The following is a 25,043-nucleotide window of genomic DNA, read 5'->3' as shown; positions in this document are numbered from 1 at the left end:
ATTATTTGGACTAATTTTTATATTAATCTGCACTGGAGTGAATTAAAATGTTCAGCTAATCAGCTATCAAATAAACCATCGATGCGAATTAATTTAGAACAAATTAGCATGAAATGTAATGAAAAGAGAGTTAATTGTTACATCCGTAATTATGGAGTTCAAATAAATAATTTATTTCATAATAACGTTTCCTCTTAAACGTATTGACAGCATTTTATTTTTACTTTTTTGGTTTTGATCTTTATTTGAAAACTGTTAGAAAATATTCATATATAAACACAGTTCACGTTCGACGCCCATCGTGTGCACACCGTCTCGCACGCTCCACTCTTGTGTTTCATTATTTTTATTTTTTCGTCTTCAAAATTTACTATGTCAAATATGTAAAATCCACTGATCGATGTTTATACTTTTAATTTAAATTATGAGAAATTACAAATTTCAATATTGTCTCTATTTATGTATAATATAAATAATAAAAATTCAATAACACGCCATCGTCTACCTACATTTTTTCGCTATTACGTAAAACGTGCCGTTATAACGAGTCGTCCTTATCGCACACCGCGGATGACGGCAGCGACTTATCGCTCGTCGCGGTCGACGGTAACGACCTTGTTCGTATTGCACAATAATTATGTCGCAATCAATGTACAAAAATAAAAATTCAAATTTAATCACCACAAATACTAACGACACTAGTAAACCACAGACTGTTCGCCTAAACAAAACTCCAATAACTAACAACAGTGGCAGTCCAGTCAGTAATCAGGATATCACCATCATGAATAATTCTCCTTCTCATTCTCCATCAGGCAGTTGGACAACGACCCCATCAAAAAACAAAAGAAACCACTCCTCTTCATCTGAACAAAATTCACCAAAAATTCAAAACAACAACAAATTATTTTTTACTTCAAATCATTATGAAGTTCTCTCACAAGACGAACCAGTGTCTGCTACCATATCAAATACTACCCAACCGGACTCCCTTGTGCAGTATACTGAAGAAACCCTCAACATCGGTATCAAACCAACTCTACCTCCACCAATTTTTGTTAGAGGCGTTATCAATTTTTAGACCTTTGCGTAAGCCTTATTGAACTAATTGGTGTAGATAATTTCTACTGTAAATCCTCGACAGATCACCTAAAAATTATGACAAATAACCCAAATTCCTATAGAACGCTGATCCATATCCTAAAAGAACAAAAAGCAGAATATCACATTTATCAACTCAAGGAAGATAAGCCAACGCGTGTAGTTATTAGAAATCTTCATCCATCCACGTCTACAGAAATTATCAAATCAGAGCTTGAAATACGCCTATTTGAAGTCCGCCAAGTAAAAAGTGTTCTACATAAAATAAATAAACTCCCACTACCTCTTTTCTTCGTAGACCTTGAGCCTACTATACATTCAAATGAAATATATAAACTTATATCCCTCATCCACACCAAGATAAAAGTAGAAGAGCCTTACAAAATGAAATCTATAAGCCAGTGCATCAATTGCCAGGACTATGAGTAAACTAAATCGTATGGTGGCTACACAGCTCGATGCGTATGCTGTGATGCTCACTATTCTTCTGCGGACTGTCCAAACCCACGAGATGCTACTCAAAATTAAATCCTCTGCTCCGGCGATCATCCCTCAAATTATAAAGGCTGTTCAGTTTACAAGGACCTCCAACATCGAAATAAGCCAAAAAAGAGTGTTTTTTTGTCGGATAATATTAGTCATAACGAAAATGTAAAGGTTAGTCATCCAGTGGTAACCCCCTCATCACATCAATCTGATTCTATTCTTCTAATAACTTAAAAAAAATTTCTACTGGAATTTAAGGAAAAAATTTTATAACCGTTTGAAATTTAAAGTTTTACGAAATTGCATAAAATAACGATTTATTCTCAAATGAATTTAAATATTTGTTATTATTTAAAAAGTGCATGTTGCAGAAACTAGAAACTTTTACTAATTATTAAGTTTGGCATTTTCTTTAAGCATATTTTTTTTAAAATATTTTACTGAATTTTAAGCAACTTATAGGCATATGAAGTATTCGATTTTTCCAAATAAAATAATAAGAACCGTTTTTACTCATTTTTTGTTAATTAAATAGAGTTATACAGTATATTTATATAGAAATTATTATATCTAAATAGAAAGTTTTTGGAAGACTGCTTTTTATGTATAATATTATTATAATATAATATATATATATATATATATATATAAAATAATATTTTTTCTATATATATCTAACAAATCATCTCCGTTCAGAATCGTTATTCTTATATAATTATACCTATCATTTTATTCAAATTTAACAAATCCATTGTAATTACCTATCCTATAAACGAAGTGCACTCCGCCTCCTACTATACAGCAGAGCGAGACCCATCCGGTTCTTTTTTTTTTTCGTCATATCGTTCAGCTTATAATAAATGGTTTTTTAAATTTCGAATGAAATGGAGAATGTATTTAATCCCTCATTTTTAGTTTTTTATGTACCATTTCATTATTAATATCTGATTTTTAGTTTAACATCATGTTTTGGATAGATGTTTATTTAAGATGGGACGAAGGAACAAATGCCTCGGGGCCTAGATTTTAAAAGCATGTCGAAATCGGTTTTTCTTTTTATACCTAGTGGTTAGTTATACTGTAGAAACAGTACTTAAAGATAAACTGCTAAGGCCATTTTAAGTTCTGTTACACTTAATTTTATGGGGAAAAATAAAATTGAACGACTATAGAATTATTTATTTAATAATCTTCATTGATTCTACGTAGAATATATAAGATAGTCTGGTTGTTGAAATGCAGATACGATTCAAAATTAAAAATTGCAATATATCATTTTGTAATATTTTCTATTGTTTTTTTTTTTTTTATTGTTATTATTGTGAATGGAGGCGCTAATTAAATATTTGCCCCTGGACTTCTTTTATCTAAATACAGCACTAGTTTTGAATCATCGTGTGACATTATCGTTTCATATTTTTCAACGATATTAGAGTGGCGTATTGAATGATGAATTCATCAAGACGTGACACTGCTGACGGTATACGCGTATGCACGAAGGCTACTTTAGTAGCGATGCGGTGCTTTAGAAAAGTGTTGAAGTATCTCTAAAGTAGCATCGAGACTGTCGAAAGGTGATTGTTAAAACAGGACGGCTCCGGTGCCATCGTGATTTTAGAAAATCTATCTTCGGAAACCGTTGTCGAGAACAGTTTTATTGCGTCGGATAGGACTTTAGGCTCGATCGTCGACTTCGAGTGTGTCTACATCACCATAACCCAAACCTATTGAAGCAGCTCACGGTGACGTCATCATGCATCTTCCGGCCTCATCGCACACATCCAATGTGAAACACGCACTAACTATTAGACAATGCGGTATGTAAGGCCCATCGTGGTAAACACAATTTTAGTTCAACAGTAGTGTCTCCTGGGAATGACGAGAGGGGTGTGGACCAGTAAAGTGGCACATCTCGTGTTTTTTTTTTTTTTTGTTACACTTTTTGCTCCTTTTAACCCTCTGACGTTAGCGATCGATCGGGACCGGTATTCGTTACCCGTGTGTATATGTGTGTGTGTCAACGAGTATATAAATATATATATATATATATATATATATGGTAATTCGTGAGCGTTAAAGTGTCGAAGCGCGTAAACATTTTGTGGTGAATTTCAATGAAATTTATAATGCATAGTACCTCAAGGTATTGCACGTAGGAATATTGCTGTTTTGTTTTTGTTTTGAACAAATAAAAAAATCACTTTCTCGGTGAACGAGCGCGAAGAAAATAAAGCTTATATAACGTATTAAACAAACGGCAGAACTGTGGTATGTGTACGCACGTGTGCGTGTGTGTGTATGTATGATGTGTGGGTGTGTTTATGTGTGTTTACGTCATTTTTACTGCTGTTATTTATTTCACGTGCATACGTATATACGTATGGTATCATTTTAAAACACTGTTTTGTCGAGAGTCCATTGTACAACGATAACAATTTAAAATAATCCATTTTTAAACCTCTTAAAAGTGTTATAATATCGAAATGAAAATTACCCGAAAAACGATGTAGTTACGATATAAAAACTACTTGAAGATGTAGATCATGGTATATCGCCGATAAGTTTGTCTTTGTATATTAACACGTTTATATAAATATTAAAAATGTATAATTTAGGTTGTATTTATCTAAATTAAATTGATCCAGCTAAAATAAAGAATACAGTACCACTAACAACTTTTAGCGAAGCGAGGTATAGTTTTCTTATTTTTATAGGTGAGAATATTTTGGGATATTCGATATATTACATACAAGTTTCAACGTATCATAATTTGTATTTTTTTCAAAATTCAGCACCCTAGACATTTGATGACCGATAATAGAAATTTATCTATATTTTTTTTTTATATTTAGAGGTACTAGACGTTTTTTCTTATAAATGTTGCCGAGATACTTTTATATTTATTTTCATAAAACATTGTTTGATCTCAATGTTTTTCGTGTACGAAGAGTTGTAATATTATAGTATATATATTTATAAAAAATTGTGCACGTGCAGATTACGCTTGACTCCCGTGAGATGCATAAATCGAATCGTATAAAAATACAACATCGCTTATGATTACCTGCGGGAGGACGATTTCGTAGGGCAACGTTAACAACCAGCAACGATATCAAGTGTTATAAAACTTTATACTGCAGATCATGTGTTCCCTCCGATTATTTGCAGAGTTAACAAACGACAATCGTAACATTGTTATGTCTGTATAGTAGTAAAATTTTTGGACGGTGATGATGCACCACTCTTATCGATGCCCTTAAATCGAATCCCGTGAAATGATCACGAATGAATGAGGGTGCGTTCGTTAAAAAAACGATCAATCGACAACGTCCGTTACATGCGACCGTCTCAATACAGACGTGCCAATTCGTTTATTACCTGTACCGTTCGCAGTTATACGATGAATTTCCAAGAGTAGATTTTATGTTCTTTTTTTTTATTTCTATTTATTTATTTATTTATTCTATTTTTCATCGCATTTGATTTGCGATTATGCTAACCTTCTGTTCGATACACATTGATTTTTATCAAAAAAACGAAATATTTCAACCGTTTGCCTGCAGCTTACAATTTCGACAATATTTTGGACTAGAACAAATTACTTTACTAATCATTAAACAATAAATACTTGAAAGAGTTAAACACATAAGTTTAATCACTAGAAAGCGTTCATGAACGGATTTGCGTTTGCAAAATACTATTGCGTCCTAAAAGCGTAACAAGATCATGAAATCGCAACGTGCTAACGGCGCATTGTATAGGCAATTCAGGTACAGCTGTGACGACAAACGATTTTTAACGTATTCCACAATCTTTACACAACTATAACACGAAATATTTCAGTTATTATTTCACATGGCTGTAACTAGTTTGCGGATGTTGTAAGGTTTTCCAATCAAAACTTGTTAGTTGTAAGAGAAATAATCTGCGAGGAATGGAGTGGTAAAAAAATAAATGTAAGATTTATAGTTTTGTTAAATTCACGCAAACTAGTACAGCCCCTATCACATTTTCACCGTAGGACTTCACGCTAGTGCTTTGAACGGTCTGTTATTTAAAGGATCAGACTGGACTTCAAATTTTACCAGGGGACCGAATTCGGACCGGACTTAAACGTTAATCAAAGACCAAAATTTGACCGATCCGACGACTTCAAATAATTTTTAGACTGCACCGGATCAGTAATTAAATAACATTTAAATAAAGTAGACCGTAGACCGAACTGTTGGTCCGATCTTAAAACATTTTGGACCGTTTATGGACCGGTCCGTAAGGTTCAGTCTGTAGTAGCCCAGACCATATTATATGATGTGTTTAGTATTACACTGGACTGGAACATCCGACTTTATAATTAAATATATACCTAAAGTTGTAGGTTTTTTTTCGTTTTATTTGTGTACATAACAATATCTATAATTAGATTTTAAGTACCAAGATTGGGACTGGACTGAGACCAGACCGGACTGATTTTTATTTTATTTTTTGAAACCGAAACGGACTGATAATAATGTATTTGATCTGAAGACTGGACCGAACTACTTCTAAAAATTGTTGAACCGGACCAAACCGACGATTCAAAAGTTTTTGTATGTTAGGACCGTACTAGACTAATTTGGACCGGACTGATTAAGACCGGAGCACGCAGAGCATTACTTCACATACTTAACTATTGATACCGTTGATTTTGCAATAGTTATACTGTGATAATGTTAAAACTGTTAGCAATCATGGAGACACAGTTACAAGGTGTTGCTGTAATCGTTTGTTTTCAACATGATAAAAACAAGTTTTCAGTAACACGTTTTACTATAATGACGACAACTGTCAATAGTTTTCTTTCGTTATTTACCTGTTTGTATCAAGTTTAATGCAAGTAATGTCAGCAACTTATATTGATTATATCCTCGTAAACGCTTTTAATTTGAAAAATATGCTGGCGTATCTTTGTGTGTGAAAGTCAATGTTGTTATTTTTATTTTAAAACTGTTTTTAACATTGATGATACATCGAGAAACTAATTTTTCGATACATATTTATAAAAATCACATATTTCAAACAATTTATTTTTTAAGTGATGCAATTAAGTTCTGAAACATAAATAATTTAAACCATTAAAAAAAAAACCCAAATGATTCGAGTTCTCCTTGAGTTTAATAAATAATCGTGGCAGACTTCTATCTTATAATTCATCACAATTTTATTTTTTTTTTACGAAGACCCCATTTAAGAGATTAAAAAAAATAATCGTTAATCTTTGTAAATACAATTAGTTATTTCATGCTTCAACATTTAAGACTTTTTTTTTTAACCATTTATTTAGTTTCTAGTTTGATGTGTTTGTCTGTGTTATCTGTTTTGTATTTTAATTTACGTGTGATGCATAGCGGTGCATTACATGGCTGTGGTTGTGGTTGGCGTGTTGGCTTACCTCCATGTGTGATAAACCAGCTGTGTTATCGCGCTGTTATCATTAAGCATAAATATTCATTATTCCGTGTTTTCAATTTATATTGGTCATGCTGTATGTGATGTCTTAAAGATCATGTTTTGGATGCCACAAATTATCCTATATTCCTTTGTTTTCAGTTTTAGTGTAGCGGCACTGAGACATTTTTACTAAAATAATGATGTCTGTCAACTGTATAATTTCGTGGTAAATGTCGTCTGCACCATTGTTCTCTCTATTTGTGTTATTTATATCATATCAATATTAGTTATTTTTTAACACGTATTAGAAACTCACATGATATTTTTTGAAATAACAAGTTTCTAATACGTATAGAAAGTAATTATGTAGTATTGATTTTAAAATATATTTAATATTATTAATATTTAAAATTTAAAATAATTTAACATACATAATTTAATACATAATATTAATAATTTAACATATGTAATTATTTATGTAAATATATGAATATTATTTGAATGTGAATGGCTAACCTCTACAATCTACTGGACTGCTTTTTAATATATCAATAATATGTACCATTGTGAATAATGATCAATATACGTGTTTTTTTTTTTATCGCATGTTTGTAAAATAATATTTATGTTACTGGTTCTGATTAATTTCTAATTTATAATATAGCTTTAGATTTGTTTAAATAGCTTTATTGTCGTATATTTATTAGGCATCAATCTGCAACGGTCTATTTCATGATTGTGAGTATAAGAATGATAAGGTTATTTTTTGTCATAGGCATGATTTTTCGACTTGATAGTTGAAAACATTCTCAATAATTTCATTCGAGGATAATTTTCTGAGAAAATGCAAATTAGTGATGTTGAGTTATGAATTTAAAAAAAAAATATATATATATTTACCAGTAGAAGTTTTAATAGAGAAAGTTATTATTAATACGTTAATTTAAAATAAATGTTTATTATTAGTATTATTTAAAATTTCGAAAAAAACTATTATTTAAAGTTGTTTTAAATTTAATTATTATTTTGCAAAAAAATTAAGCTATTGAAATCGCAGTTGCCTTTATTAGTATTCTCCTTTTCGAAATCCAATTATTAAAAACTTCAGTTAAAAAGTACATTGAAGTACGCGTAATATAATTTTAAGCCAGACATTTGCAAAGTGTTATTTATTATTCTATTGAAATTCTTGGGTGTTTATTCCGTTTTAAAGATGCAATTGAATAATAATAATTGAACGTATACATCGTTTAATTCAAATAGAAATCCAAATTACAAATTACATTGAATTCCATGTGATTGATTTATTTAATTATCTATAATAAATTGAAAAATCCGAATTCGTGTTACTTGATGGATTTCTATAACAACAAATAGAAATTCTATCAACGCATCACGAATACATTTATATGTATCAAGTTACGCATCATTTCTACACATCTGAAACATATTGTGATGATGCTGTAATGTTACAATGATATATTGTTTTTACCATTATTATCTGCATCATTTAATAGCATGCCTTGAACAGTTCATATACCATATAACTATAATGTTTTAATTATTGCGTATAATATTACACGATACACTTAATTAGCGTATATAATATTTGAAAATTGTAAGCATTACTAAACAGCCATCAAACGTATTGTATTATATTTGTCGTTTCTCACACCAAAGCAAGTAGTAATGAGCTACTCTCAACTAACAATATTCAATAAACAATATGTATTCCCTCCTAACATTCAATTAGAAATCATAAATACATGGATATTTTTCAACGTATTTTAAAATTTTTATGTCTAAAGCAGATCCATCACACGTTTTCAAATTTAATTTAATTAAATAGAAAAATTGAAAATAAGGTTACACTTAAAATTCAAAAATTACATACAAAATTGTACTGCGTTATTATTCCTATTGCTCAACACTATCAATAAATATTGACCGATAATACGTCGATCGTATGTCTGCCAATGCACTATGCTACAAGTTTGTATCATACAATATCGTGTTGCTTCGGTGTGAGAATATTAATTTATTTATATGAGAATAATTCAATGGTAATATTATTGATTATCACCAATGCTAGTTGCTCATTGTCTATTGTTTTGATATTTTGCTGCCTTATAGTACTAATATTGCGTAACCGATAATTTCAATTTCATAGAATGACAATATTGTGTATACAGTATAATTTCATAATATTATAAGTATATAAATAAATAAATAAATAAATAAATAAAAACTTGGTCTGAAGTATTATTATATTTGTAATCTACGACCTAATAAAAAATTAAATCGCAACTTTGGTATTTTATTATTTATAATATTATCTAATCTATAATCTAATATATAATCTAATAATCTTATAATCTATAATCTAAAGATTATAACTAGCAAAGAAACATAATAGTAAAGTAGCGAAGAGAACACGTGTTAAATAGTACGGCTAGAATCTCCGTAAAACGTCTATGATTAATGACTTTTTTCAAATTTATTTCGAGTCTGAGATTAATAACACAAAGTTTGATTAGTTTTCTTTCGAAGTGTACTGAAGATTTTGTTTTGATAAAAACAAAAACGAACATAACATTATTTAATTAAATTAACCGTCTCAAAATTCATCATTACTATTATTGCCTACGTATAATTCATTTAGTGCGTAGTGTACGAGTTCTAATCTATAAATTCTATGTTAATGTTTTATTTCTCAATGAATATACCTTTTATTATATTGCAAACGTTGTCAAAATATTTCATGCGATATGTGTCAATCGATTGAGAATTTTACCGCGTAAAATTATACATTACATTTTTGAAATGTCTTCTGTCTGAAAAAAAATAATATTTCCTACTGGTGTACCTTATTTTTATTTTTTTTATACTTTTATGACTGAAGATTATGTATGCTATATGTATTGAATTTATATAAATATTTTCTTTTGTTTTATTGTTTGAACTATATTCTTAGAACAACTTAGTAGGATAGATTAATCACTTAAAATATTTCTAGCTGTAACTTAATGTTACTAAAAAATATCTATGACTATTCTTGGCCTTATTGTAGTACTCGTTTTATAATTGAAAATAAAAATCAAAGCAAACATCTACTTTATATCTGGATGCTGCATATCCCAAAACTCCAATATGCTTTTGTGCATATAGATAAGATGTTACGAAATTGAAATCTAAGGAAACATTAAATATTGACAATACAACTACGGTAGGCAACTACATTTATAGCTGATTTATAATATACCTATATATATGTATAAAATATATATGTTTACTATAGTAATACTATCTTAAAAGCTTTTACATTTTATAGTATAATACGAGTACGTTATCTATTTTTATATTGACGATTATCATATAATCATATTTAGTTATACATAAACACCTATATACACATATATACACTAAACAATTTTTAAAGTATCTATCAGTTCATGATTTTGATATTTGATTGAAATAAAACAATTATATTATATATATATATAAAAAAAAAAAAAAATTATCATATTAAATATAATATGATCATTATTTTTGGCTTTTTTCTGGTATATTTGGTAAATTATTCCTGATTTTATTTCCATTTTACTTGGGAATTATTTCCTGTACTTATCGCCGAATACAATATGTATGATCTCATTTGCATATATTATATAAATTTACTTAATTCTATTTTTTTAAATTTTTTTTCAGTGTACAGACAAGGCGAAATTGGATCTAGCTGGTACGTCGTCTTAGGCGGTAGTTTAGAGGCGAGGCTTATGCACACATCTCAGACGTCATCAACGAACGCAGAAAAGGTGAGAGCACGGAATAAAACTGATTTTTTTCCTCCTCCCAATAAATCGTCAAGTGTAAAATTTTCCGTTTTCGTTCTGACCGTAAATCGCAATCATCAACGTCATATTTATAATACAATTCGGGGAATGTATTTTTATGAATATATTAATCACACGAATCGGGCCGTAAACTATTCGATCTCATCATCCTAACCATACACAAAGAACTTTACGTGCGTATCAACTATGCACACATGTTTGTTTACCGCCGATAACGGTATGTTACAACACAGCGGTTTAGCTAGCAGTCAAAAAGTATTATATTATAAAAGCATGGTAATAAAGCGGTAGACCTCGTTAACGCTGAAAATATGGCGTCGCGGTAATTTGCATATTCACCCAGAAATCATCATCAAGTCCACCAGGTTGGTACAATAAATGTGCATAGTTGTACATTTATATTGGAGCAACGCTCCGCTGTCCGTCCTTATATTTCCGTAGCCCCAAACGGCGATGAAAAAAAAAAAAAATCAAACCGTTCATTTAAATAGCTAACAAAATATTTATACAAATCAGACACGAAGTGTATGGATATTTCCATATTTCCCGTGCAACGGTCGTAAACGTAACGAACACTGGGACCCGTACTGCGAGAGTGCCTACCCTCTCATCACGGTTGATTGTAAAACAAGAGCGATGGCGGTATCATTTGCGCTGATGAAATCGTTTGGTCTTCGCTCTTAAATGAATCCGTTCTCGTTAATCTATGAGCCTAATATTCTTTATACCTGTCGGGGTTATCGCATAGCTTTTAGTTGTTATTTTTTTTTTCCTGCGATGTGGAAAATACAGTTAATATATTACGACATTTTATGGTTTACGGGTACACATACACACAACATAGGTCGATATAACGACCTATAACGGTGGAATATTCTTACACATCGACATCTTTCGTCACTTCGTCGTTCTTTCAATCGTGTTTGATAATTTTCCGTTAGAATGCTCGCAAATCGAATATCTGCCGTATCACGGATCGTTTGCATACTGCCTTTCAGACGTTCTATGCGCGTGCTATGATTCACGATTAATTGAACGATAATAATGTTTTGAAACCGATTCGATTAGCGCCGCCAACGCCGCCCGAAATTCTACATTTATCATAATATTTTTTTATTTTTTATTTTTTTATTTTATTAATAATTCGTTGTCGAGCACATTACCGATTACCGGATTCTTGGTTATTTCGGCCCCGTTTTCTAGACGGTGAGCGCTTCAACGGACGACGGCCTGTAACGTTACGCAATGCGGTCACTCGGTGATGGTCCCCGAAAGAAAAGGACCGGGGCCAAGGGACGTGTGCACGTATGCATAATGTATACGGGTCGGACGACCGCACGTATTCCCGTACTACATTACGTGCGCAGAGAAAACGGAAAAACTCGGTAGTCCGTTCGGATCTGTTGACCTAACTCGACCCAACCTAAATTTTGCTTTGTCTCCAATGTTTACACACCTGTGCAGTACAGCCGCGAATAACCATTGTAAGTGTATAAACAATGTTACCGCTCGCGGACGTTACCCGCGTACGGAGCAGGTGGTATAATCGCGTTTGTACTCCTCTATCGATAACTAGTTAAAACTCCAATGTACCTTCCCTTCCGTATGGATTGTTTTCGCTCGGTATTTTATTTAAATATAAATATATAAGATAATGTATAAATATAAACGCATGATGGGATAACGCGTACCCACACCACCCAGAACCGTGCCTACAACACATGTAACTACTGCGCGATACGTGCACGTGGTTAGTTACGTTACTTAAAAAAAAAAAGAATAAAAACTTTGGTCATAAAACGTACTAGATGGTATTCTATGAATATTCAAATCGAATTTTTCAGAAATTACTCTTTGTATTGTCATGATTTACTGTTTCGAATGTATGACGCATTCATATTAAAGATATTATTAAAAGTTATTATCTATAACATTTTATTTCGTATTATACAATATTACACGCAATGTGTACTCATTATAATATCCGACTTATAGAAAATTATTGAACACTAGATTTTAATAACATGGCAAATAAAATAGTCAATCATCCATCAAACGAAATCATCGGGTTTATTATTGTTGCTGACAAGATCTTTTATTAATCCTGTGCGATGATAGTTTACCGTGAAAAAATGAAGTTGTTAAAAATAACCATTTGTATTCTCTGAGATAATGCATTTTTTCAGACTGTGACTGTGAAACCTTGTTCGCCTCCACTTTCATTGTTTTAAAAGTATGGTGAAATATTTTATGTATTTCGTGCTGAGCAAAAATAGGGAGGGTGTTTCCGTTGTCCGCACGGTAATTAATTATTTCAAAACTTGGAAAAGTTTTCGATAAAGAGATTTTTACAAAAATAATGAACAGTTGTACCACGATAGCCTCTTGATTTCTCGAATGTATGATACTATATTTATAACACGAAAAATATCATAAAATAGAACAGTTGTTGAAATTGAAATGATAAAAATAAAAATAATTTTGGTCATATTAGTGTTATGTATACGATCTATATTGTCGTTTTTTGAAGCATTTAATCTTTATGCGTTATGCAAGGTGATGCAAATATGCATGTCGTACGTATGTATATTTTAAACATAGAGTATTTCGGAGAAATTTAGTAAGATTTTAAATAATTCTCGTGGAAGAAAAAATCGTATTTATTTTTATTGATAACAGAGCCTAAATTATACACCATTAAGAATATTAAATGTAACAATAGCGTGTTTTGAAAATTTTCATCAAATGCTATAACATTAGAATACGTGATGGGAGAAATCAACCAAAGATTATAACACCTATTATTAAGTTTTTTTTTTTTTTTACATATTAACCATTAACAAGGTCCTGAACCAATTTATTTATAGTCCCTACAGATTTGCGGGAATTGATTGTTAAACTAGGTTTGTTATAGGAAAATTAGTACAAGAAAAAATTCTTGTATTATGGGGATATTAGAAAGTTAGAATTTCGATTTCAGGAATGTATGTGTACAAACTTTGTACACCATTTTTACTTTGTAACACCATCTTATAAGTATTAATTTTCAGACATGATACTCTTTAGCTTTGAACTTATACTATATTAGAATGCAGATTTTCGATAGTAAAATTATTTAAACATATTCTTTTACCTTTACGAGAGTTGTTTCAAATGTTCACATATTTCTGAATTATTCAGTATAAGTGTATTAATCGAGCGGACAAAATGTCCCGAATGATTAACTACATCGGATCTCGGGAGACTTAACTTAATATTATTACTACCGTTTGGTCAGTGAAATGTATTTACACGAGATTGTCGCTAACTCACTAACCGTACCAGTGTATGCTACGTAGATATTTCTCTAGAGGGTAATTTAAAATATTTTTCCTTCGCAAAACCATTTATCGTTACCGCACTATCCATGACTTGAAGTAAACGAGATATTCGCAAGATATACTACGTTTATATGTAAATATTATACTCCCGCACGCATTGTAAAGGAATACACCAGTATTTTATCCCAACTCAAAGATGGAGAATTCTGACACACACTTTTTGTCTCGTTTTGGACACTATGAATTATTGCAAGTCGTTTAAAATAATTATGATCAGGACTTCTGCCTCTTCGAACCTATTGGAAAGTTTTTCTATTTTTGTTATTTTTATAAGATAGTCTTGTACAATTTAAGGTTAGGAAAGATATCATCAAGCCTTATAAAAACAAGACAAAAAATGAATCGATACCAAATATATGTTCAATTTTGGTTATTATAGACCAGGGGTGTCCAATTTACGGCTCGCGAGCTACATGTGGCTCTTGTCATTGTTAGATGCGGCTCGCGCTTTATTTATAAAATTAAAATTTACTTATCATATTATTATTATTATTTTGTATTTTAATTTTAAAGGTTTAAATTTATAAAATACTATCAAATTATTTAAAATTTATCTGTATTTATCTTGTACTTGGTACTTGAAATTATTATATTTATCCGTGTGGCTCGTGAACCTATTCATGTGAGCCACCCCTGCTATAGACTATCCAACGTGAAACAGTATACCTAAATTTATTCAAAAGCATGGTACAGAAAATACAAGGGCTTGACGATTTTAAATATATTCTATTGATTTAGTTAAAAATCATTGAAAGCCTGTATGATAAATAGCTTTGTAAGACTCTTTTTGCCTTCAAATGGTTTACCATATAAAAAATTGAGTTTTACATTTTTATCTTTCAAAAAATGAAAGTGATCCGTATACTTCGAGAGTATAAAATTACCATAAATATTTGCGCATCTGGTGTTCGTAAATTTATGTTATTTCAATCAAAAACTTTATCCATACCAGCTGTTTCTGAATTTTAGAAAAATGTGTTTTAGAAAATATTTTCTCATTTGAATTATTTTTTGCTGTATTAATGATATTGTATGAAAAAAGTTACAAGAAATATTGACAGTAAGTAATGTATGTATTATGTATGTTAACACTTGACTAGACATAATATATAATTTATGACTGTATATAAGATAGTACCCAGGTATTGCTACATTTTAGTCAATTTTTTTAATTAAAAAAAAAAAAAGTACAATATTAACCACATGCACAAAAGGAAATATAACAAAAAAAATAAAAAAAAAAAATCAAACTTAAATTAACTTAAGAAGACCATATAGTGATGTATACAATTTGTGTTATAAGTAATTTGACAAATTTAAATTTGTAAGAAATAATATTGAGTTAAAATTATTTACTTCGTTATTATTATTAATATTATTTTTAATTATATTTAAAAAAAATATTTATGTCTTTATGAAGATATAAAGAATGCCAATTAATACGTAACTAAGAACAGATATGAAGACCTTAAGCCAAATGTTTATAAAACTTTAAATTATGCAATTTTATGTTATATATGCCGTTTGTTTACATGGATCTTAGAATATATCAATATATAAGAATTTTGATTTGTCTAGAGTTTTGAATTTAGTATGGGGCGTAGATGTAAACGACTATTAATTGATTTTGGTTTGTTTTTCCGATAAAGGCCCATAAATTCATTTTTTTGTCGAATTTCCTCCTTATTATTCCTAGATATTTTACATGAGAATATACTGGAATGGGCGTTTCTTGAAAATACAGTTTGAATGTGTTTTATTTTCGTAGTGTGAATGTCACTGTTATGGATTTATCATTAAGCATTGACCAATTATAGTCATAATATAAAGGGGGGTGGGCTATTATTTTTATTGAGGCTCCTTCTCATGAAACAATTTTGTTTTTTATTCAGATTTAGTAATTTGTAATAAAAATTAATTAAAATAAGTAAAGTATGTTTGTATATTATAATATAGTCACAATTAACTGATAAAAAATTACCTAATTTATATTTATTAGCTAACGTTCATAAAATCCGTTTCGTTGATGATAAAGAAAATTTATATTTTATTCAATTAATTCTAATTTTAATATACATTTTTTCACCATATGCATTAAAAAAAATTATCCCTTTTATTATTTGGTGTCAACTTCTATATATAATAAAAAAACCAGTCGGCACGTAATGGCTCTTTACCCCTCCCTTCGCTTGATCTAGTCAGGGTTATAAGAACTCTTGGGATTACACTGACGTTATTCTCAGACAATATTCTTATTGTATTATATTTACATACACGTTCGGTATTTTATCGTATGATCATATGTGAATTATTCGTTCTTACAACGTACTTAAAAATAAATGGTTGCCGTACGGATTATAATAAATAGTGTTGCTGTTGAAAAAACTGCACAACTACTCTGAATTATACCGTATGAGAACAATCGATTTCAATTTAACCATACTCTTTACACAATCATTTTAATGTAAATAACGATCAAATGAGTGTGAAGGATGTAAGCCCACATGATCAACTGTGTTTTAAAAAATTATTTTCTTTTAGAAAAGAAAATGTGAAATTTATTCCTTTAAACTGAAAACAGTCATGGTGATTTTCCACCTCTATCAATCTGGCATTTGACTACCTAGTGTATTTTGTTTACGATATTTTCTTATTTTATTTAGTAATGTGAATGTAGATGGTGTGTGCTGATTAAGACTAAATAATAATTCAAAATTCTAAAAAATAACGTTAACAGATAGGTTGGATTAAATATTAAAATAAGTATTGAGACGTTAAGCCTAGTCCAATGCTAGACACCAATACTTGAAAACATCACAGTTATAGTAAAACATATATTATTTATTGTGTACAAAATTATATTGTATTATTATTTTAGGATAATTTTGCATAATCGTTGTTCATTTTTACAATAATTACAGCAACATATAAGAATTATATTATTACAACCACGTTGTTAAATGTTGGATAAATTTAATCAGTAAAACGATAAAAATGATTTTGCGAGTTCAGGGTTTTTAATTTTGAAAACCGTGGACCAGAAAATGTTAACAATTTGGTCGTCAATTTTTAAGATCTGATATAACTGGGATGCGGATGGGTTGATCGAATGAACGCTTGCCAGACCAACTCGCGTGGTAAGGTCAAAGGCAAAATCGGCACGTATCAGGTGACCGGTAGTCTCCGGATAGTTCGTATCGCCGCGACAGTCTGCCATCGATCAGCCCATCTGTTGCTCACGACCAACGCGGTTCGTATCACGTAGCATTGTCAAATGCATGTTTAGAAATTCAATCGGTGGCTACCACGCACGTATTGTTCGTTAATCATAACGGAATCGGATTTGCTGTTGAACTTTTCCCCGGAAATGCGTATCGTTTTCTCGAAATATACCGTCGTGTTTCCCTGCCGACAGCACGTCTATTATCGGGATACCTACGTGTTTGGTCCGTTGCAGACATTAATTGTATCGTTGTTGCGTAATGATTACACCTCCATCGTCGGTTGCACACAATGGCGAGAGTTATAAAATGTGTTCGGCGCTAATTTTCGGTGTTGCGAAACAATTGGCTCTATTACATTGGACGATGGCATCCATTTGAATATTATGGTAATGTACTTTGTTGTTTGAACATCTGCGATAAAATACAAAGTTCTAATTTTTTTCTTTTTATCTTTGCAGTTATTAAAAAAAAAAAAAAAAAAAAAAAAAAAAATTAAAAAAAAACAATTAATGTAAACGGTTTAAGATTAATTAATTATAAGAATTTATCAAGTTAAAAATCGCATATATTTGTAATGAATAATACATATTATTCCTATGCAGGTCCATTTAAAACGAACACAAATACATTGAACGTAAAAAAATCATCATGAATTATTATTATTTCCTTATCTTGCCGTTTACTTTGATGCTACTCATCGGGTTCCAATGTTGATTGTAATTTATTTTCACTTAAAGCTACAATAGAAAATATGCTTATGATTTTTAATCTTAAGTCTTATAGAAATAAATTCTTGAGTAGTTTTGTATGCATTTTTTTATTAGTTCTTTGTTTTAAAACTACTTAAATATCACGGCCGATTTAATTTTAAAGAATTCTTAATTTATTTCTGTTGCCTATTGAATTAATCTACTGGTAATGCCTGCATTTAGATTTTATTTTTCATTTCAAATGTTGTTTTACATTTATAAAAATACCATCGCCAAGCAATGCCATATTATTGCTAACAATCAATACAATTCAATTCGGTAGGTGTGTTTACCTGTGAGTAGAATGAAATAACATTTTATCATCAAAACTTTAATTTATTTTAACGGGTAACTGGTCGTTCACTATTTGGTATTTGCACGTCCAGTCATTTCAACGTGATGCGTTTTTTGTATTTATAATTAAAAAATGATTTAAGCTATTCGAAATACGAAAATGGATTTGCTATAGTTGTTACAATATATTAATTCAATAAACCGGGGCAAACACAAATACGTTGTTCGGAAATGGAAAATATAGAGTTTTATTATTGAAAAAAAAAAACCCAATTTAATAATTTACACAAACTGCAGAGTAATTTTGGGCGTGTGTAATAAAGATCAGAATGGTTCAGTAAATTCGTACACAATGTGAGTTTTTAAAAACTGTGAGTACCTTGTTGTTTGAAGGCTTTGGCCGAAGTGCTTTTCCAAACGTGTAATTCGACATTATTTTCATTATACAAATTTATTGTTTCCGTAGCTGCGTTAACATTTTCTTCTTTGATAAACGTTTGAAATATGTTCCGTTCATCAAATGGTCGCGCATCAACCCGTGCAACATGGTGAATTATATTATCTTCATTATTATATTGTTACTAAAGCACAGTGACGTTGGCTTACTTGCGTATAATATTTTGTACTTTATTTACTAGGAAGTCGAGTGAGTATAATTACGGTTTACATGCACAGCAGAAACCCTTCAGATTATTTTCGTTAATACTATGTCAATTCCATTTAAAAATGCACACATGCTTTTTAATAATTGTTATTTGTCCGTAATCCATGCAAAAAATATTTTATTCTTATAAATACATTACCGCATTTTACACTTTTTGTACATTTTTATTTACTGTGAACATCAATTGTTATAATAAAGTTTTACTAGTCCCTTGAACGTCATTAATAAACTATTTCTACTGTATGCAAAGCTCGCGTACACGCAAATATATGTGTGTGTGCGTGTGTGCGTGTGTGCGTGTGTGCGTGTGTGTGCTTGAATAGACGTGTCGTTCAAAAAGCGTGTTTAAGATAGTGAAATTAACCCGTTTACCTCTACGTGTTTAGCCAATATCATATTTAGTCACGGGCACGTATGTGTCCAGAACAGAATAACGAAGCGGTTGGCCATGGCAAACGTGCGCTAAAATGTTATCATGACACTCGATCGTGATGATGATGTAGCTTGTAATATATTAATACGGCCGTGCGCCGTTTGCTGGTCTCACGCGCGAGCAAAACGTCTACTATTATTGTTTTTTCACCCATCTAGAGTTTGTTGCGTTGACTACCGGAACTCACTGCTATATACACCAACATCGGATACCGGTGACAAATTTACAAAACAATTATAACAAAATATTGTGAAATATATGAATAATAAAATAATAATATTACAAATTACAGTTTTTCATACCGTTGCAATAAATAAAATCAAAGAAATCTCATGATATAATGATTAACAAAACAACTATAATAATACATAAATAAATAAATAATCGCATGGACTGGAGTCTTGTCATGTTTGTAAAGTACAACTTTAAATAAATACTTATTTATCAATCATGGTTTTATTGACTTTGCATATGCCTGATGAGGCATTTTTAATTCAAAATAAAACGTTTTTTACAAATATAATCCCGCTAAGTATTTATTTATTTCTATACATAATCTTTCAGATTGTTTATTTACATATTAATTTACGAGTATTATCCATTTACTTATTATTTATTTTTATTTCATTATTTAATAATAAAATTAATAGAAATTAAACATTAAAGACAATATATTAAAAACAAAAGAAAGACCTGAAGTGAAATCGATGGCACATAGGCTACAGCAATAAACTCAAACGACCCTGGCGCGAACGCACGTAGCGATACAAAATAGCAGAGGCGGCATAATACACATGACGACGACAATGACGGCGACATAATAGGCAGCAACAAAAGACAGCCTAAACACCAACAATGGTGACGAAATAGGATAAGAAAAGGTCGATCCACGTGCACAAGCTGTAAGTTTTCAGGACCACAGCAAAAACTCACACGAGCCCCAAAGATGGCGTCGATTTGCGTTGTGTTACGTCACATCAAACCACAAATAGTAGGAAAAAAACCAAAAAAACGTTCAGATTAAAAAACTAACGGACATCGGCGAGCAAAAAACGCGAAAATGACTGGTGGGTAAAAGAGTCGATTATCTTATGCTAAACTGTCATTTTTATACTGATATTACTGTCACTCGAACAATTATAGGGAACCGTATATGAAAATGATCCTGATGGTCTGCCACTATGGTGTGACCGAATCGAAACGAGAAATCGTACTCTTTTGTAAAACGAATCCTACGGCCGACTTTAGTTGAACGTTTTTGCGCCTATAATTTTATATATATTTTTATATTTTTCACAACACACGCGTGTACTCGCGACTATGACTGCGACGACGAGACGAAAGGATGATGGACAAATACGTCGAAACGATTTCGAAAATATGTGCTTTGGACGAAAATTGCGTTCAGAAATTGTCTCGTTGGAAACACGCTCGGCCCGTAAGTGAGGCAAGGATTAATGTTTGAAAGTCAACAAAAACGCTAAAAATAAACAATAACATCACATGCACCTTCCAAACGTAAGATGTGCGCTTGACGCGTGCATTTTCTGTTGGTTAAATAATACGTTTATTCATGTGCATATTATTATGATATATTGCATATTTTATGCGTATAGAGCACCACGGTTTATCATTATTTTTATCCCCTACCTAATCCATTCGTCACACGTCATGAACGACCGAAAGTATGTGTGCGATATTCATTTAAAATTAAAACGATTACATACATGTTAATAACCTTTAACTCATTTTTTTTTTTTAATATATGGAAAATAACTTAATCGGTTAATACAACAATAAGTCATACCTAATAATAATATAATAATATAACAATGATAATCATTTGTTTACATTTTACAACCAACCATTAGCACATAAACAGTTAAATCCTTAATCCGAAGATCATTTTTTTTTATCACAATTTTTTTGAATTATTTTTTTAAAAAAAAATCTGTATCAATTCGAATTCAATATTCATAATTAAGACTGGACGTCTGTCGGGTCAGCTAGTATATATATATATATATATTTACTAAAAATATAAGCTTATTTTGTTTTCTATCGAAAACGATCAATACACAATAAAAATGCTAAGTAACTATTTTATTGTTTGTTCTATTAGCCGCATACAAAAATGGCGAACGCATCCCAAATATTTGTTTTTATTTTTAAAAAGTTGTTGATCCATACGTAAAGTTATTTTTATTTTTTACGGTCAAAATAACATCGGCATAGTACGTTTCTATCACTTTACATAAAATATTTTGCTTGTGACGTCCATGGAAACACAATCAATTGCAAGTATTTCGTTATACTGCTTATAGTACCTTTACTATATAATGCAACGGTCACAACTGATGGACCACAATAAGCAAACAACTGATTTTCAACCAATATCTTACTTGAATATATTTATACATTTTTTAAAATGTTAGTAAAAAAATTATATATTTTTTATTTATCAAACTCAGGCTAATACGGTTGTCCCATGAAATGAATAATATATATTTTTAAATATTTCAGTTATAATCTGTAAATAATATGGTAAAAAATATATTTATATTCCCTATTTAACTAGTTTATTTATTATATTTATGTTTCGTACTTCAATGGAAACTAATTTTCAATCCCTATGTTTCTTAAATAACGTCCATGTGATCTTCGGTTTCAAAAGTTCCAAAAGGATTTCATTTGACTTTTTCGATTATTTCACAAAGGTTTTAGCAGTGCTAGAAACTTGTGAATTTGGATTTCGGGACGCAATAATTTGTCGATCTCGTGTACTTATTCCTTTAATCTATCCTTTAAGGATAATCCTTTAAGTCTTGAGTTTCACGATGTTTTTTTTTTCGTTGATTTTTACGCATTTTAGTGTATTTATTCATATATTTATATATATAAAAAAAACTGTATACCAGTAGATGGAATGTAGGCGCGTACCGACAGATAATCACGACCGGGAAACGAATCTTTCACTGTTCGCAGCGAAGATATCAGGCGAACTCGTTTGCTATGATTTATCGCGGTAACGAGAGAGTTGTACGTGGCGTGGAATAAATTAACGGTCGGCCGAGGGGATACGCGAGGTTAAGGGTAATGGGTAGGATATGGGTAGTCTGTGTATAAATAATGGTGTGGGCTTCGTCCCGACATGGTCGGCGGCTGAACTCGCGTAAATATATACATGTACGGTGTCTAGGAAAAGGGCACCACCAGCCGTCGGGGAGCATTAACGGTCATCATAAACAGACGATAGCGTGCCTACGTACATTCGATCGTCGGGAACTTGGTGTGTTACCTCGTACTGGGTATAATGGCGTGCATATATCATTCTTGCTCGCGACACCGTCAGATACGTACATACATATCTACATATATATATATTTTAATAAGAGTATATGTTATATTTGATGATGCATAATATTAAACAGACATCGTAATTCCTCGACCGAATCGCATTCTCGTGTATTATGATGAACAATGGTAAAACACAATATGAGTTAACTTATAAATACCGTATAAATATGTACATATGTCCAATGTGATACCGATCGAACAACGATGTTTAATTCAGTACACGAAGTGTTATTTTTTTTTCACTCAATTCTCAAAAATCTAAAAATTTATCAAAAAAATCTGATGACTGCCGTCTAAACGAGTTGAATTCACTTGACTTCCTCTTGGAGCGAAAAATATACTGTTGATGACTTTTCATCCGAACAGATTTTCTGCGAGTGTTCGACAACGAAATTGACAAGAAACGTGTAAGAGGAACGAGCGTAAGATAGTAAGATATATTAATTCGTCCGAAGCCGTTGAGAAATCTGTATATAAATAATATTTCAATTGATAAATCATAAGTTTTCAAAACTAATGCTTTTTTTTATTTTTTTGATATTTCTAAAAGTCAAGTTTCGAATATTTTATATTTTCTCTTATCAATAAACACCACTTCCTTATGTCTCGTCTTGTTTCGCAGAAAACAAATTTACTTTCAATTCGATGTCACTTCCCTGCAATGTTGTTATAAAAATTTGTGGCACATATGAACATTTTAACACTAATCATTTCGTATAACATAATTCGAAATCCGTAAGAAGTTTTCATTATTTTCTATTTGACTGCTGATGGAAATCAAAATATTTTGCACACTTATCAGCATATTTGATTTTTGAAAAACACAAGTCATCACACAAATTGTTAATGCGATTGATCAAAGGCTACGGAATTAACAAACTTCTATTTATAACATTTATAAATTTCGTATATTTAAGAAAATATGTAAATATATGATTTAAAAGACGCACATATAAGAAACAATTTAACTATGCTGGAACATTTTTACGTCACATACAAACCCATTTCTCGTAAAAAAATTAATTCAAATATACATCGGTCGCAGTAGATTTGAATCATAGAAATATTTACACTATTAAATAATGTAATGTATTTTTAATATCATTCTTTCTATTCTAATATGGTTTTATATTTGTACATTTTTATAAAATACTGTTTCTCTATTATTATTTCTAAGTGATTTAACATGATATGATATGGTTATAATATTCGTATCATACCCAAACAGATATAATTCCAACTTCTATCTACAGTTGCTTTCCTTCTGCTGTTTTCATATATTAAAGACATATGGCATGTAAATGTCACACTACTTATGCTAGCTAGTATTATTATAATTTATTATAGTTGTTGATAGTTCATATAAAAATTTGGTTGTACAAATATTTCTAATTTCATAGTTATTTTAAGCAAATGTTGGATAAAAAACTCACGCAATATGAACATATTTCGTAAATTCAATACTGTTTGATTAAAAAAAATTGTTATTCCACCGATAATATCATCGATACCAAAATCATCCTCCTTCCACTGCTATCAACATCAAATGTAGTTATACCTCAACAATTGTTTTCCAATTGTTGTGATAAAAGTAAAAGACAGAAAATTCAACAACTGACTAAATCTACCTTATTACTTATAGGTAAGTTTTGTTATATTTGACATTTTTAGTATGATTTTATAATATAACTAACTTTACTAATTAACTACGAACATGTTTATTTTACAGGCAAGTTTTCGGAAGAGGTGCAAGAGGCCCGAAATAAAGATTTCAGCAATACGAGAAAAAAAAGGTTCGCAAAATAAACAGTGTTACAAAATTAAGATTTAGCTCATATGCTATTGCGTCCTTGGAACCTTATATTTTTAGCTCAAAAAAACACTCAAAAGTAAATGAAAAATCACTAAATAAGATATGAGAGTATTACTAACAGTCGAGGTTGACGAAAATTATAACTTAGACAGTAAAAATGATGAAGACAGTGATTCCGAATAAAATAATGTATTATTATATTAAAAAAATAATAATTATCTAGTATAATTTTAATAATTAAATTTGTCCATTCTAGTTAAT

At 30.6% G+C, this 25,043-nt stretch overlaps 1 protein-coding gene across 1 annotated transcript in view; it reads left to right on the top strand.

The window, feature by feature from the left end:
- LOC112691996 (rap guanine nucleotide exchange factor 4) overlaps positions 1-25,043 on the top strand; it is a 351,221-nt gene that overhangs the window by 157,611 nt on the left and 168,567 nt on the right. Inside the window, exon 3 of the mRNA XM_025566496.1 lies at positions 10,723-10,829. Within this exon, the coding sequence (XP_025422281.1) occupies positions 10,723-10,829 (107 nt within the window). The remainder of the gene's footprint in view (positions 1-10,722; positions 10,830-25,043) is intronic.

This window comes from Sipha flava, unplaced genomic scaffold (assembly GCF_003268045.1).
Source record: "Sipha flava isolate LNK unplaced genomic scaffold, YSA_version1 69_pilon_pilon, whole genome shotgun sequence".
Lineage (NCBI taxonomy): Eukaryota > Metazoa > Arthropoda > Insecta > Hemiptera > Aphididae > Sipha > Sipha flava.
Note: the sequence above shows the minus strand (reverse complement) of the source record. Positions and strands in the feature narration are given on the sequence as shown.